Source organism: Triturus cristatus, chromosome 10 (assembly GCF_964204655.1).
Source record: "Triturus cristatus chromosome 10, aTriCri1.1, whole genome shotgun sequence".
NCBI lineage: Eukaryota > Metazoa > Chordata > Amphibia > Caudata > Salamandridae > Triturus > Triturus cristatus.
The window spans coordinates 501,330,435-501,342,907 of NC_140593.1; the positions used below are offsets into that span (position 1 = coordinate 501,330,435).

At 49.2% G+C, this 12,473-nt stretch overlaps 1 protein-coding gene across 3 annotated transcripts in view; it reads left to right on the plus strand.

Annotated features, from left to right (window-relative positions):
• Positions 1 to 12,473, plus strand: part of NCAPG2 (non-SMC condensin II complex subunit G2) — a 403,487-nt gene that overhangs the window by 144,710 nt on the left and 246,304 nt on the right. For 2 of the 3 annotated variants that reach the window (XM_085631953.1, XM_085631952.1), the window contains exon 15: positions 9,871 to 9,983. In XM_085631953.1, the coding sequence (XP_085488079.1) occupies positions 9,871 to 9,983 (113 nt within the window). The remainder of the gene's footprint in view (positions 1 to 9,870; positions 9,984 to 12,473) is intronic. The other variant, XM_085631954.1, reaches the window with a different exon arrangement.

Sequence of the window (12,473 nt, forward strand, 5' to 3'; positions counted from 1 at the left end):
GTAGCTGGTGGGCAGAAGAGCTGAAAGATACCTGGTAGGGTTGGGGAGCCTGTTGGGGAAGCACGAGATTGCCTGGAACTGGATCTCGAGGACTGCTCCGGACTTGCATGCGTGGCAGAGTGCCATGTACTGGTACTCAATGCTGGAGGAAATAGTATATGCGCCACGTGGCTGTCCTCAAAAATACAGAACATTTTGAGGCAGATGGTGGAACCAATATGGGCTTCTGGGATTGTGATGTGGATTCTTCTATTGCTTTTTGATCGGGGACTATTGCCGCCTGCATGTGTTTTGTCATGTTTATTTCGCATACAGTAATGCTATAATTTTAAAAAACAATAAGAAAACAAAAAAAAAAACTACCTGGTGTCTAGTGGGCTTTCTGCCCCTCCATCGGGGCAGATTGGATAAAACCCCTTCTCTCTGCTCCCAATAGGTGGCAGAAAGACTGCTGGGGGTTATTTGGATGGGTGGAGGCAAGGCTTGATGCCTGGGAGTGCCACCCATTCTGCCATTATAAAAAATATCTCTGGTGTCAAGTGTGCTTGGGGTCTGTGGGAAGGAGGGAGAGAGGGGAGCACTAGCCCCTAGTTAGGGGACAGTCCACCCCCCCCCCCCAATCAAACAGTCACTACTTTCTAGTGGTGAATCCCTGCCTGGGGTTCGCCCTCGTGCGACGATCCCCAAGAAGGTATCCACTAGTGAAAGGTGCAATTGGAAAGAGGAGATTCTCTCCTTTCCAATGACACCTCCCCCGTCCACACCGGTGCTTGAGGTGGCTGAGATATGCGCCAAGCACTGAGATACAGTGAAAGTGAAATGAGAAGATCATCTCATTTCAGGGAAGAAAAAAACAGCCTTGGGTTCCGGGAAAGCTCTTCCCCAGCTCCTGAGGCTGAATTCAATAAAATGAAATCCCTCTGGTGCTCGCACCAGAGCGATTTCCTTCCTCCGTTGCCAGGACCTTCTGTAGCCGTCCTGAACACTGGTGCTGAGGATTGTTCAACCACGTCCATAGCAAGCAAGAGGTTACACTTTAAGGCACAGTTTACACATTCACCAGCTGACTTGCATAAAAAGTGCTGTTTGCATTGAATAGGGTGACTTTGTATGCTGAAATCCTTTTAGCCCTAATTTGAACAGCAGTCTTTGAATGATTACGTAGGACACTGATTTTTAAAGTGCAAGCTATCCTATCAGACCTGTCCTGTTTGGTAATGAGCATCTATTAAAATGCAAACAAATATGTTACAAATCATCAATATTTCACTATAGTCATTTATCATGTCGAAATGCAATCCTTAATATCAATGTAACATTTAAATGTTACTGAAAAATCACTGGGAAGTTAAATGGTTAATAAAGCCTTAAAAACAAACATAACATGTCTGTTTTATTTTATACACTTCCAGGCCACATAAAATGCAGCAATAGAACCAGCCTCTCTAGGGTGCTGCACTCAAAGCTGTTGAACAAATGCTCCACCCTTGGATGTGCTTTGTAAATGTTGAAAATCCTTGGGGCCCGAAATTCTGGGGAGTTGCAGCCTTCCTGCAACCCCCAAACACATTTTTAGAATATGTTGGTGTTGCCACTGCTCGTTTTGGGACCACCACAAAGCCAACAAAAATATATAGAGTACATCCCCGCAGGGCATTATGGCGCCTCTCTTCAGCCGGAACATGAATTTTTTATAAGCGTCTGGGTCCGCTTTGTTTACTGGTGCAAGGCCTTGCATAGCACGTCCTTTCCCTTTCGTTTTTTAATTTTTATTTTTTTTAATTAATCTGAAGTGCCCGGTCCCACCTTGGCACCCCTCCTTGTTCAGTGCAGCTCGCAAAGTCCACCCTAGTAGCCTCAGCTGGCACGGGAGTTGGCAGGGTGCTTCTTTCCTGCCAGCTCCATGCAGGCATGTTTTATTGTGTGTGGTGGCCGCCTGCTCCTCTCAGGCATGGGGAGAGAAGCCCCTTGTTTCTTTCGGGGATGGGAGAGTTGGTAGCGCGTCTGCGTTCCCCTCAATCTTGCGCTGTCACCTGGGAAGGTGGGGGGACTCAGTGGCAACTGAGGTTGCGGGGAGGGGGGTCTCACACACGCCCCCTCCCTGAGACAAACTAATAAACCAATCCTGCCCAGCCCAGGATAATTTTTCAAAGATGTGGCAGAGCCCACATGCTTCAATCCTTGTTGGGGGGGTTAAAGAACACCAGCCTTAAAAAGGCCATAACTCTGGCCCCATTGGGGCAATTTGGACACTCCTGGGCTTTTCTACCCCTGGTGGCGAGTGCTATCCACCAGCAGGCCTTCTGGCCTCATGGTTGGTGTACTTAGCAGGGAGTTGGTTCCATAGCTCCCTGCACCAGCTTTCTTTCTGGTCATTGTCTGTGGTGCTCCTCTTCTCCTTTTGGGGCGCAAGAGTCTAGACCTTTCCCCCAATTGATACTCAGAGGGTGTAAGGGGGGCAGCCTCACTGGCCCTTGGAGAGACCCACTGGGCCTGGGGTCAATGGGGGACAGAGTCCTTAGTCCCTTAGGCCATTAGGGAATTTGCCCTTCCAGATGTCCATGGCTGCTGTCGCAGTTCCTGTAAAAAACACCCTCTCTCCTTTCTGTAATGTTTTTAAATGGGGGTGTAAGGTTCTAGCAGCTAGCCACACCTGGCCAATCGTAGAGTGCTGCATCACCTATCCGCTCCTGCCTTTCCCCCAAAACTTCAGAGAGACGCCCCCTCCTGTTTTGGCTCCAGTAATCTGGGCTTCCTCCTTTATTCAGTGGGCGTTGGTTGTCCTCAGCCTGATACAGTGTGACAGTTAGTGAGCGAATTTCTTCCCCACCCCTTCCTCCTCAGGAGCTGAGAGAAGCACTGTTAATTACTCTGTGTGTGGGAAGGCCTATGTTCCATATGCTGAAGGGAAATGTAATTAACTTGGCCCAGCAGGGTGACAAAAGGCCTGAGCTGAGCCAGAAAAATATGAAAATTCAGTACAACCCTTAAGATGTACATACATCTGCTTGTGACTTGCATATTTATACCAGCGCACTCTTTTCACCAGTTTATCTTGCTGTACTTTGTAGACCAAAGGGAAGCAAAACTGAAATTGAAGGCAGGTTTCCCCCTATGTATATAATAAATTGTCACTGCAAGGGTATTTGTGCGCTTAACAAATTGCATAAATAAATAAATACTGACTTTACCTATGAGTGCTCGCTGCTACTATAAAGCCTATCCTGCAGAGTCCCTCTGCTCCAGGCTACCTGTGCATAGTTACTGGGCTGAGCACGACAGTAGTCTTGAACATGCAGCCAGCACATATGTTTATCTGTAAACAGCTAAGTGCTCCTTACCTTTCCTGCGCCACAGCAGCCTTCTCTTAAAAGACCAAAACACAACACAAGCGGAGATGCTGAAATAAATATATGCACTGCTATTCCATCGAAATGATTACCTAAATTAATCATTGATTGAAATACTAATATCTGATAGAGACTACTAGCCGCAGATTCCTTCTCGTAGAATTATCCCCAGGCGTGAGACTGGACCCGGAAAACTTTCTTGCCCAGCATCACTGCACACCGGGGGGACGGCATCACGCGACTCCGCCCAGGCGTTGTCCGCGTACGTGATGTCAGCGAGGTCACATAAGTCCCACCGCGGTGCGCCTACGTCAGTTTTTTCCTTTTCCGCGTGCAACGCAGATCCGGTTTGTGCTCTGGGCCTGTTTAGGCCTTTCCCTTAGGCTATTGCTGCGTGTGTGGGAATAGTGTGCGAATGCCTTCGGGCTTTAAAACTTCGTCGTGTGGCCGCCTCATGTCGGTGACGGATACTCACCCCATCTGTATGTGGTGTTTGGGGGAGCACCATGACTCCACTGATTGTGAGCCAGCAGATGAAGCCGAAGTCCCGGCGGGAGCGCCGGATCAAACTTCTTTTGGCCCGTGTGCCCAGGTCAGCGTCGTCATCTCGCCCGGTCCCTGCGGAGGGTTCTCGGACCCGCGGCTTCCCTTGCCGACATCGATCTCACCTATTGGTAAGTGTCGCAGTTTGTCCCCGAGGGTCGGGTTCTTGCCTGTCAGGGGCGTGGGCTCTCCACGGGTGGTGTGGTCCTGTGTGTCGTCCCCTTATCTGCTGTTTCCCGGCGTGGGGGCGACCAGAGCCCAGATGGAGACATAGGCGGCGGCTTTGCAGGCCACGCTGGCTTCTCCTCCTCCTTCTCCCCCTCCTGGGACGTCAGCGGATCCCTTGCAGTGTGCGGGGCCCTCCGCAGCTCGGAGGATGTGGTGCCGTTGGAGTGCGGCCCTTCGGGGGGTCCATCCTTCGGACCGCGGTGCCTCTGCTTCGCCGCAAACTTCCGCGGGAGTCCATGTGGTGTCGCGGGAGGTCGCTGGGGCTCAGGTCGCACCCCCGAGCCCCTCTCTGTCCTCGGGACAGGCAGCGGCCTTGTCCGAGGTCGAGGTGACGGCGCCGCTGGCTGTTAGTCCTGGCGGCGCCACAGGGGTCAGCGGAGAGCCCATCTCGCCTTGTCACGAGTCGCGGCTGGCGGGGGTCTCCTCGTCCCTCCCCGGGCCCTTCTTGTCTCTCCACGCAGGCGGCTGCCTCATCGGAAGTCAGGTCGGCGCCGCCTCTTCGCTGCTCCGGCCCAGCTCCTGTCTCCTGCGCCTTGTGCGGTGTTGGAGGTCGCCCCGGCGTCTCCTCCGCTGGTCAACGACGGTGTCCTGCCTCAGGTTGCGGACTCTACGGCGCCGGGCCGACGTCTGGTCTTTGACTCGTCTTCGGACGCCTCCTCTTCTCCAGAGGTTCAGCGGTTGCTGGTGTCATCCTCGCCGGAGCCGGGCCGCCATATCGTGGCTTTTTCCCCCGACGTCGTCTAAAAGCAGCTTATCGCCATCTCCACGACCGCGTTCTTCGCCGGAGGAGCCGCAAGTCCCCCACTCCTCGGTCCCTCTTCCTTCTTTCCGGCCTTGGCCCTTCCTTCCTCCGGTTGGCTTGGGGGATGGCCGCCTTAGCTTGAAGCAGTCACCTAACGAGGAGCTGTTTTCCCCTCCACGGGGCCCTATGGAGGCGGGTGCGGCTTTCGCCCGCGCTGTTTCCACGGCTGTGGGAATTTTGCGCATGGGGGATACAGCTACCCATTTCCCCGCAGATCATCTTCTGGAGGTTCTCCATCGGGCTCTGGTGGTAGGGAACTGTTGCTTCCCTTCGAGGATTCACTCCACTCTTCTTTCTTGGGGACTTGGGGCCGTCCCGCCATGGTGGACCCGGTGCCCCAGCACCTTCTGCACCACCACCATCCGGCACCGCGTGATCCGGTGTGCCTTTCTCTTCACCCTTCGACCAGAGGCCCCCTTTTGCAGTCTGCCTTTCCTCATAAGTGGCTGTGTAGCATTTTTATAAATAGGGATGCATTACACCCTTCCTGCAATATGATTTCCATGATGAGTAGATCCGCCACGATACACCTCTCTGGGCTAAGTTTAATGAGGGAGTTTCCTATCCTCACTTGGTCTTGTTCTTCTCCTTTTTCTTTTTCTATGACATTGGTATGTTGTGCACACGATTGTGGCACACTACGTTGCATTAAGCAAGTCTAATGCTCGTCCTATGTACTCTTTATTATTTCTTTTCTTTGCTTGTCCCAGGTATTGATCAGGAGCAGCATAATGGCCCGCCCTGACATGCATTCTGGGTATTTATCTTTGACTCTTTTTACTCACGTGCACTCCACTATTTTTTCCTATATCCTGGTCCTGAAGAAGCGCCAATGACCTTAGCGGCAACAGAGACACTTAACATGTTGGCCGTTTTTATGATACTTAGGCATATTGTGCCATTTGGGATGATACTCTTATTTAGAATTTTTATACTGCCAAGAGGGCTATCATATCATTACAACCTCTTGTAGGTTGCCCCTTGTCAGTTTTAACTCATTATGCACACATTTTTTGTTACCCTTATATAGGACCCACCCCACACGCCCTCATGCACCATCCGGCATGCCTCAAAAGATCTCCGACAAAGTGGCGCTTCGGGGAACCCGTTGGGAATTGCAGCGCCGGCCCAACGAGGAGCACATGCCCGATGATGAAGCATGACACCTTTCGGGGTGTGTGAGGGCAACAAGAGGCAAGACATGCTCTTTCCCCTGCCTTATGAGCCCACCCTACTTAGGACGTCTTTTTATGATTCTTTTTCCTTTTTATTACGAGGCATACGGGTAACCTTTTGAACCCTGCCTCGGAACAGTGTCCTCTTTTTGATGGAATGTAATTTTGGGAGCATGGAAACTGGACCATTAATTGGCTCCCTGGTCCCCCTCTTCTTTTTTTTTTTTTTTATAGAGATGTTGCAAATGCAACCTTATTCTTCGCCTTTTAGCTTTGAGTGTTTCGTTCTGTGGTGTCCCTGGTGTCTGGCGGAGCTGGCCAGTGCCGCCCTCTTGTTCTTTCTGCACCGTTGTGCCTTCTTGGGGCTATAGTGGGACTGTCATCCTGCCTTGTCCGCTGCTTCCAGTGGGCCTTGCATCCGGTTCTACCTCTTTTCCCTGTGGGGGGGATGGTCAGTCTCTATCAGATGTCCGATTTACTTACCTTCGGTAATGATGTATCTGGTAGAGACGATTCTAGCCGCAGATTCCTTCACGGCCCGCCCTTCCTCCCCGTTCTGCGAGGGTTTGTGGTTTGATTTTTGCACTCGCTTCCCTGTGGGTGGCTGTGTCTTCTATGAGTACATTCTGTCCCTCTTTCTGTCAGGCTGTTCCTTTTTCCTCCCCGTTGTCACATGGGAGGAGAGGTTTGTTGGTACTTCTGGCCCTTCTGCTCTGTTTGCTCTGGTTTGGGGCTTAATCCCCCCCCCCCCCCCCAACCCTACCCTTTTTTTTTATTCCTAGGGTTCTGTGGTTTTTTGCGATCCTTGAGGTTGTGGTCTTTTGGCTGTGCCTCTGCCCTAGTTCCTGATGGGGGTTGTCACACTCTGTGATGGGGATGTCTTGGAGTTTTGTCATTCCGTGTGTGTCCCCGACTGGTTCCCCTTCCTTGTCTTTGGTTGGAGTTGTAGTCCTGTTGCATGTTATCGTGACATTTTTACATATGTCTCTGGGGGGGGGGGGGGGGGGGGGGGCTGGCTGTCTCCGTACTGGCAGGGTTGCTGCTCTGTTCTTTATTCTTTCCCTGCCTTGGGGTACTGCAGTGTCGGGCACTGCTCTTTCTGGTGTTGTTCCTCACCATTCCTTTTTCTGCTTTTTCGCACACTGTTCCTATACTCTCACAGTTTTGTGTGCTGGCTCCGTGTTGTGGCGCGGAAAATTTCTCCGAAGAAAACTGATGTAGGCGCGCCGGGACTTATGTGACCTCGCTGACGTCATGTATGCGGGCGACGCGTGGGCGGAGTCGCTGATGCCGTCCCCCCTGCGCGCAAGGATGCTGGGCAAGAAAGTTTTCCGGGTCCAGGCTCACGTCTGGAGATAATTCTACGTGAAGGAATCTGCGGCTAGAATCGTCTCTACCAGATAGATCGTTACCGAAGGTAAGTAACTCGTACTTCATACATTTTTATTTTAACGTATCCGGTTGGATTCATCAACTCTTTTGTACAAAAGTATGTTGCTGTATGGCATTACATAGTAATAACATTCAGATCAAACAACAAAACAAAAACTGTACAACAAAACACAAAAAACAATCTCTTTAAAGTTGACATAAACTCCTCTTCTTTCAGTAAATATAAAGTATTGGCTGTGCGCTAGGTTTTGCGCACAATCGCAATAACAGATAGCCTCTTATGTCTGTACACATACAGGAAGTATGGGTATTTTTTTCTATTTTTTAATAATAATGTGTACATGGTACTCAATACACAGATGTTACACTTCAGGAGACTTCTTGAGGTCTCCCGAATTGTAACATCTGTGTATTGAGTACCCTGTACACATTATTATTAAAAAACAGAAGAAAATAGTTTTAGCCAAGTTTTGACGGAGCGGTATGAGAGCTGACATAGCGAAAGGTTGCTTGATAGTCGAGCCCTTAAGTTCCATTGGTTTGAGAGCCTGTTAATTTGAGAAGAAAACAATTCATGAACCTTTAAAGGCTGATCTGCTTTTCAAAGTACAGCATCATGAGAAGAGTTGTTGCACAACTTTAACTTGTGAAAGATGAGTAGGAATCTTCTCTGATTACTATGTAAATCCCTTTTGCACATTCTAATCTTCTCCATTCTATAAGGCTTGACACCGTCCTCTTTGGTAATAGGTAGAAATGTCTTTGGGTAATCATTGATATGGTCTTCCTGCAGTTTGAAACCGATTAGAAACATCGATATTGCCAAAAGCAAAACAAAATGAGACAGGAGTCCAACTAAAACAAAAAAGCATAATCCATTAAAGAATGGAACGAAAGCTGTGTTTCAAGATCCACCATTGTAGAAATAAAATTCAAACAAAGTAAGTAATGTTTATTATTTAGTTAGTTAAAACCATAATAATTTAAAACAAGTAGCAAAAGCACAAGATTACAATGAGCAGTTAAAACAGAAATTTAAGTATAAAATCATTTTGTTTCTTAAAAGTTCAATGCAGAAAGTTAGACATCATTTGACCAGCTTCCGACCCTTTTAGCAATGCTTTTTAAAGGCTTTAAGAAATTTGATCAGTCTGCTATGCAATGGGGGGTCTGAGGGGCTTAGGCACGCCATTATTGCGGCTCTGCAGGATCTAGTACCTCTTTCGTTGAAACTTGTCTTTAGAAGGATTGCACGTTCAACCCGCAGTTTTTTACATATACAAATTATATGAATAAAGTCTTCTTTGTGATGATTGCACAGCCGGCACGATATAGGGCCTGTGTGCAGCCAAGCTGGCTGATCAGCCTGAGATGGTAATGTTCCAAAACGCAGTGCCATAAGTTGTTTTTTTATGTTAATTGAATAAGTTTTGCATAAATAAGCCACCGGTGCGAGGGACTTATAGTGGTTTATCACCATCCAGGCGTGCGACCTTGATCTTAGGATATTTTTGTCCAGTAGCAGTGAATGAGATTTTGAAGCTTTATTTACAACTTGTTTAAACGATTGGTACGGCAAGTATTCTTTCCATATTTCCGTCGTACATGTGGCCGAAAGGGATTTACAAAGGTATTGATTAAAAGGAGAAGATTTGTCTTGGTTTCGTTCGGACCAGATGGCCTTGTTAATTTTTGATGTAGCAGCATTACCTTGAAGCGGTACCAGGTTTTCACCGTTGCGTACATTCTGCCAACTACTTCATTTGTAAGACCGAATTCCAGCCGAACCTGAGCTGGGTAAGCTGACCTTGGAAGCTGGAATATGTTCGAGTTGGCAACATTTTTGCCTTCATTACGGCGAGCAAAGGTTTATAAGAGGGGCCCTTCAGCTTTTTAGCTAATAGGCTAAACGCAAATGTTAGTGCGCTTAATCTCTGAGACATATATTTTTTGTGCTCCGTAAGATTTCTTGAGTTGTCGATATAAAGGCCTAAGTATTTGTATTTTTTTACCTCCTCGAGTTGGATTCCGTTAAGCCAGATTGTCTGTTTTCAAACAGTTGCTAAAGGTTTTGACAAAACAATTTACAAGGGCATTTTTGCTAAATCAACCTTTTTGCCGGACTTTCAGAACATTAGAACAAATCTCCCTCTTGCCTGCCATGAAAATGTTTGGAAAGTCTTACTGTGGACGACATAAGATGCCCTGCAGTGCACGCTAATTGTAAACTGTACCTTACACAAGTTCTAAACGACAATAACAACAATAATGGCTTGTTTTGTGGTTCTTTTACCTTTAATTTATTTTGTCCATCTGTAAACGTGTTCTTGTGAGTGAGCTTTTTTTTTATGCGGTATTTTTATCTATTTTCTGTTTTCAGCTAAATTAATGCTGACGATCCGTCGTTGTTTAAATGCCTGCATTCAGCGAGCAATGAAGGAGGCTAGAGGAGATGTTAATGAAGCGGAAGAAAGTGAAAAAGAAAATGTCAGTGTACGTATGTTTTTTTTTTTTTTTTTTAACTCTTTATTTTTTAAATTTATACAGCAAGAGGAAACCAACAAGCATCACACGTATTGGTAAAAAGGAGACACTGCAATATCACCATTTCACATATTACATTACATTGGAGGCAATCTTTAGATCGTAGTAGTCCCTTAGGCCAGAGAAGAATACAAGAACTCCCAGGGCCCTTGCGGTCCGTAATCTCACCAGATGGGTACCTCAGCCCATTCACCATGCCATACACAAGCATCCGACACTATCCCTCGGCAACACTAGAATGCACATCCTGGTCCTCATGAGCGGAGAGGTAGCTCGTCAGAGGGGCCCAAATGTCTGGGGGCCGTGACACAGGTGGCAACAATTCAGCATACAGTAGAACATTCTCCTGACAGGTGAGCATATCCCGCAACCACTCCTTAAACTTAGGGCTTCTCCCCCGCCCCCATCGACATGCCACACGTCTCTTGGCTAGCAACAACGCACAGGTAACAAAGCGCCGATCCGCCTTGGGTATATCTCGGGTATATCCCAGCAAAGCCTGAAGTGGGGAGGGATGCAGCGGGTTTCCAACCATTTCGCCCAAGGCAGCATAGACTTGGTTCCAATAGTCGTCTATACTCGGGCAGGTCCAAGCCAGGTGTAAAAAATCAGACCCCGGGGAGTGACACCTATCGCATCGATCGTCGTCGCGGAGATGAAACCTATGCATCTGGACTGGGGTGCAATAGAGGCGGTGTAGGAATTTGTAGTGAATAATGCGGAACCTACTACTTGAGGAGATCATCTCGGTTTGCAGACAGCAGTACTCCCACTGTTTATCTGTGAACTCTGCGCCAATCTCAGTCTCCCAGCCGGCCCGAGACCTCAGAATGTCCCCACGTCCGTGAGAGTAGATGCGCCGGTAAAGCAAGGAGACCATGTGCGACGGGGAGGTGGAGTCGAGAAGGTAATGGAACGGCTCCAGGATTGCAGGCTCTGCCGGATATGCCGGCAGTATTTTTTGCAGGCCACTGCGCAGCCGAATAAACGCAAAGACCTCTAGGGGAGTTGGGACAGCCGCCCCAAATAGGAGGGGGAGGTCACGAAACCTACCCTCATGGAATAAGTCCCCCCACCGCGCGATCCCCATTTTTAGTTTGATGCGCTGGAACAGACCTTCCTCAAGGAGTGGAAGAGCCGGATGGTAGACCAGAGGCATCAGTGGGGAATAAAGAAACGATACACCAACATGGCCAGCCAGTACACTCCAAGCATGCGCCGTGGCCTGAACGGGATTCCGATCAGCCCGAGACGAGGGGATCTCCGCGAGGGCCGCGCTCTCCAGCGGGATAGGGTCCGCCAACCAGTGTTCTACCGCAATCTGTGGCATGTAAGGGGTAGGGTGGTACCAATAATACGCATAGTGCGCCTGAGCGCAGTTGTAGTAGAGCTCAAAATCCGGGATATCGAGGCCCCCCCTGTATGTACGGGCGAGTGAGCACAGACCATCGGAGTCGCGGCCTCTTACCCCCCCACACCAGACGGATGAGTTCCGTCCGCAGAGCCCTAAAAAAATAGCCCCCCGGATGAAACGGTATATTAAGGAATAAATAAAGTAGTTTGGGAAGTATAACCATTTTGATAAGTGAAACGCGCCCCGCCATGGTCAGCGGTAAGGTCAGCCATCGAACTATGCTTGTACGTATGTCCTCCAAAGTCTTGCCATAATTCATACGCATAACCTCCTGTCGGTCCCTGGAGACCCACACCCCCAAATACTTCACGTCAGTGTCACACCACTCCAAAGGGAAGTCAAGAGGGAATTTGTCAACCCCCGCAGTTAAGGGGAAGACCGCCGATTTGCCCCAGTTGATGTGTATTCCCGAATACAACGAGAACCGGACAAGCTCTCTGAGAATGGGGTTCAAGTGTTCCCGGGGGTGTTTGATGTACAGCGTGAGGTCGTCCGCGTAGAGCGACACCAAGAGTTGCCTCCGTTGACAGCGCAAGGAAGCCGCGAGATAGTTTTGCCGGAGCCGGGACGCCAGGGGTTCTATTGCCAAGGCAAAGAGGAGCGGCGATAGTGGGCATCCCTGCCGAGTGCCCCTAGTGACCAGGAAAGGTTCGGAGACCCGCCCATTAATAAGTACTCTTGCCATTGGGCGGTGATACAGGATTTGGATCCATCTGGAGAAGGCTATGGGCATGCCCATGTTACGCAGAATCAAATGGAGGTAGTCCCACTCGACCGAGTCGAACGCCTTGGTGGCATCCAAAAACACCGCCACCAAAGCTAGAGAGGGGTCCGCATTATTCAGGACCGAGAACAGGGTCCGCAGATTGTGGGAGGTAGACCTGCCCGGGACGAACCCCGACTGATCCGGCAGGATCAAGTCTCCAATCAGGAGGTTAACACGGTTCGCCAGAACCTTGGCTAGTATCTTCACGTCGCTGTTGAGGAGAGAAAGGGGCCTGTAGGAGTCGCAGGAATCCGGGGGT